The sequence below is a fragment of the Ailuropoda melanoleuca genome, chromosome 1 (genome assembly GCF_002007445.2).
Source record: "Ailuropoda melanoleuca isolate Jingjing chromosome 1, ASM200744v2, whole genome shotgun sequence".
Taxonomy (NCBI): Eukaryota; Metazoa; Chordata; class Mammalia; order Carnivora; family Ursidae; genus Ailuropoda; species Ailuropoda melanoleuca.
The window spans coordinates 68304217-68309091 of record NC_048218.1 but is presented as its reverse complement, the minus strand read 5'-3'; the positions used below and the strand labels follow the sequence as shown (position 1 = coordinate 68309091).

The following is a 4875-nucleotide window of genomic DNA, read 5'->3' as shown; positions in this document are numbered from 1 at the left end:
GCTTCTTCCTCTCCCACTCCCCCTGCTTGTGTTCTCTCTCTCTCTGGCTGCCTCTCTCTCTGTGTCAGATAAATACAATCTTAAAAAAATTTTTTTTTGCATATTATTATACTTTTTGCTTGTTGTTACATATTTGCTCTGATTGAAGTTTATGTAAAAAATTTTTTTAATATGTTAGTTAAATTCAGAGTATGTAGGAAAGCTATTTACAGTGAAAGCTTCCTCTCTCCCCTTCCACCTCTGTATTCTCATTCCTGTTCCATTACATTAGTCTCTTTCCCCAAAGGTTAGCACTATTAATAGTTTCTCATTTTTTTTATTCACCTAAAAAGAATGTATCAATCACACTGTTTTTTTGTTCCATTTTATCACTTGATATATCTTAAAGATTGTTCCTGGAAATGCATATGGTTTTAACTCATTCTTTTTAAGAGTGGTATAATGTTCCATCGTATGGATGCAAATCACTTTTTGCAAGTGAAGCACATTAAATTTTTAAGTAATACACTAGACCTGGATTTTATTATCTTGCTGTAGTTAAATTACTACCTGAATAGAAGAAGGGATGATAAAACCATGCTTTAAGACTTGAGGTACAATGGGACCCAGTGATTTAAAAGAATTTGGCAGAATCACCTGGGGTTCTTTTAAAATACAAATTCCCGTACCTGTTCTAAGCCTACTGCATCAGATTCTCTGGAGATGGGATTTAGGGAATACCATTCCCAGAGGCATCTAGGGAAGCCTGGTATGCATTCATGTTTGAGAACCTCTGAAAACAATTCCTCTGCTTTTAAACAACAAATATCTTAAAATACACTTACCGAAACGAAATATATCCAGAATTGGGATTTTTTTTTTGAGAGGCCTACGATTCGTAATAGTGTACCTAAGTTTTAGATTATATACCTCCCCCTTTTTTTAGAGGGGGAGGTGGGTCAGAGGGAGAGGAGAGAGAGCGAGAATCCCAAGCAGGCTCCATGCCCAGCAAAGAGCCTAACATGGGCCTTGATCCCACAACCTTGAACTCAGACCTCAGCCAAAGTCAAGAGTCAGAAGCTTAACCAACTGAGCCACCCAGGCACCCCTGCCCTTCTTAATACATTTCTTCTTTTTAAAATTTTAGTAGAATAGTTTTGAAAAGGTACACAGTCAGGAAATTAAAAGACATTTATCAATAAAAGAACAAATGACATGGGTAAGAAAATACATCAAAGAGGAGAATTTGGGGTAATCTTTACCTGTCAAGAGTCTTGTTCTAAAGCTTGTTTTTAGCAGGGATTATAAGAGTAGATCTATTGATATTTTAGAAGAATTCTGGGTTTACGTGAGAAAGTTTGGTGGTCCAGGGCCACGTGTCTACACCACTAAGTATATTAATTTTTCCAGTAGTGTAGTGAGAAGCTTATGAGACTGGGATAGTAGGTAAATATTTATGATATTGGCATGCTCTTAAATCCCTAAATTAAATTATTTTTACATAAAATTACCTTTTATTCTGGGTATATCCACAACTCTTTGAATTTTCCCCTATAGATTAAGGTAGTTACATGCCATTCATTAGAAAAATGATTTTAGTATCATGCTCTTTGTGTTTATAATGCAGAGTAAAAATGTAATTAATGTAGACCAACTTGGATGAGCATAATCCTATTTATACTAATTTTTGCATGGTTGGTGTTATTCAAAGGATGTGTAGAATTTAAATGTGAGTATAATTCCTGAAAAATTCTGTTGTGGATTCTGAATTAGTCAAAATAATAGCTTATTTTATTATAACTTTTTAAAATAATGTCTGTTATGCTTTTTCTGTTGAAGAACAATTTCTATGATGGAAGTGTCTTGGCTTCTCCCTTGGATTCCAGGAAATCTGATACAGTCACAACCAAGTCTCAAAAGAAGAGTAAGAACAAACAAACAAACACTGGAGATATTCATAAGTAAGTGAGCATGATTATTTATTTATTTATTTATTTTTTTAGAGAGGGAGAGAGCGAGAGACAGAGCTCGTGTCCATGGACAGGGAGTTGGGGAGGGCCAGAGCGAGAGGGAGAGAGAGAATCTTCAGCAGGCTTCATGCCCAGAGCAGAACCCAATGTGAGGCTCGTTGTTACAACCCTGAGAGCGTGACCTGAGCCAAAATCAAGAGTCAGATGCTTAACTGACTGAGCCACCCAGGTGCCCCATCAGTTATTTATTGATCATTTACTGCATGCTGGTGTTTTGCTCATATAGTCTGCTGATTGTTAAAATTTTGTCCATGAACTTTGCATAAAAACTCTCCAGATGGTCTGAGATGGTCTGAGATTGATGTAAAGTGAAAATAAGGGTGCTACTCACATAACTTAGATGCCTGGTTAGCATGAAGAGAGATACGAAGTTTTGTCTTGTTTTATCTTGTTTTGTTTTGTTTTGTTTTGTTTTAAGAGGAAGGGGGAGAGAGTGGGGAAGGGGAGGCGGGGGAGAGGGAGAGAATCCCAAGCAGGCTCCACGCCCAGCGTGGATCCCCTGACGCAGGGCTCAGTCTCACAACCCTGAGATCATGGCCTGAGCCAAAATCAAGAGTCAGATGCTTAACTGACTGAGCCACCGAGGTGTCTCTCAAGTCTTTTTTTATCTTGATGCCTCAGGATTTTCATGTTCCCATTTTCTCAGAATTAACCAGTTGGATTCCTTTTTTCTCTTGGCTTAGATTCAAATGAGAAAAGCTAGTCCCATATAAGGTCATCCTCACTGAAAGAGTTTATATAACTTGGCATCTAGGTCATTCCCCCGCCCTTTTTTTCTCATTTAATGCACTATATTTCTTCTCTACTATACAGAAAGCATGAGTCAGGTAGTCAGTAGTGATTTAGTAGTGGAGTAGATTAGTCTCCTTACAACACCCCTCCAGGAGCAGGTAGAGTTGATGATTTTACGAGGTTATAAGCTTTCCCATAGTAATTAACAATTGGAAAAGTTTAAGAACCACAATCTAGAGTTTAAAAATAGGGGCATCTGGCTGGCTCAGTTGGTAGGTCATGCAACTCTTAATCTCAGGGTCATGAGTTCATGTCCCATGTTGGGTGTGGAACCTATTTTAAAAAATAAATTAATAAACACATGTAAGGGCTTTTGGCTCAATTGAGTAAACATGTGCAGGTAATTTACCTCCTTCCAAAACTCAGAGAGATTTTCATTTTGGAGCAGGGAGATGGGACATTTGGTGGGCAGGTAAATGAGATTGCTATCAAAAGATAAAAATAGATGTCTCAATATCAATATTGTTAATGCTGATATATGCAAAGTAGAAATCAAGAGAAAAACCATTAAGAGTAAAGCAGAGATATTTCATATTGATGTACTGTTGTTCTGCTTAAAGGATATAACTGTCATGAATCTTCATGTACCTAAATAAATACTTTGAAATATATACAAACATTTACTAGAAATACAGAAATGGACAGATGAATTTAAAAGCAGAAATTGAGAAACTAGTAGATTAAAGTTAAAGCAAAGTTAAAAACAGATAAGGTCTAATCTCTGGAATATATAAAGAATTCTTATGTGACTTAAGACGAACAATTTCAAAGTGAGCAAAGGACATGAATAGACATTTCTCCAATGATGTATGTAGAGCCAATAAGCACATGAAAAGATGTCCAATATCATTAGTCATTAAGGAAATGCAAATCAAAACCACAGTTAGCTACCACCTCACATCCACTAGGATGTCTGTAATCCAAAAAGAGGAAAATAACAAAAGCTGGCAAAGATTGGAGAAATTGGAATCTTGTACGATTACTGGTGGGAATGTAAAATGGTGCAATTTGATAGTTCCTCAGAAAGTTAAACAGAATTACCATAGGACCCAGCAATCCCACTCCTACCTATCTACTCAAAAGAATTGAAAACAGGAATTCAAACAAGTATTTGTATATAGATGTTTGTGTCAGCACTTCAGATAGCTGAAAGATAGACAAACGCAAATGCCTGTTTGAAGGATTAATGAATAAACAAAATGTGGTATAATCCATACAACAGAATATTACTCAACTCTAAGAAGGAGTGACATATTGATATATGCTATCACATAAATGAACCTCAGAAACATGCTAAATGAAAGCCAGACAAAAAGGATTGCCTTCTGTACGATTTTATGTGAAATAGCTAGAGTAGGTCAATCTATAAAGACAGAAAGCAGGTTAGTAGTTGCCAGTGGCCGGGGAGAAGTGGGAATGGGGAGTTACTGCTTAACATATGCATGGTTTCCTTTGGAGATGATGAAACTGTTTTGAAACTAAATAGAGGTGATGGTTTTACAACTTCATGAATATATTAAAATGCCACTGAATTGTACATTTTAAAATGGTTAATTTTGTGTTATATGGATTTCATCTCTAATTTAATTTTATGTTATATGGATTTCATCTCAAATTTAAAATGATTGACAAAAAGACTACTCAAGTATTTGAAAATTAAGAAAAACTGCTAAGTCAGTCATTGGTTAAAGAAATTTTGATAGAAATAATAGAACTGAAAGTATTATACATCGAAACTTTTGAGAGGTGGCTACAGTGGTATTTAGAAAACCTTAAATGCCGTATCAGAAAAAGGGTTTGGAAAAGGGGGGTGAAAATAAATAAATAAAATAAATAATTTAAGTAAATTTAAAATAATTTTTCTTGTTCTTTCTTTCTTCTTTCTTTCTTTTCTCCTCCCTCCCTCCCTTCCTTCTTTCCATGGAGAGGAAGGTAGCAGTTGAATATTAAGAAAAATTTATCACTCCAGATTAACTGAAATTTTTGGTGAGATAATTAAAAACATGGACTCCAGACTCAGGGAGCCTATTTTTACTGCTTTTAGTCGTCTACCTAAACCAAGTTATTTTTTTTT

The 4875-nt window shown here is 35.7% G+C and overlaps 1 protein-coding gene across 1 annotated transcript in view; it reads left to right on the top strand.

Moving 5' to 3' along the window:
- The window catches only part of RNF168 (ring finger protein 168), a 46984-nt gene that overhangs the window by 22795 nt on the left and 19314 nt on the right, over positions 1 to 4875 (top strand). Inside the window, exon 5 of the mRNA XM_002916758.4 lies at positions 1819 to 1940. Coding sequence (XP_002916804.1) covers positions 1819 to 1940 — 122 coding nt within the window. The remainder of the gene's footprint in view (positions 1 to 1818; positions 1941 to 4875) is intronic.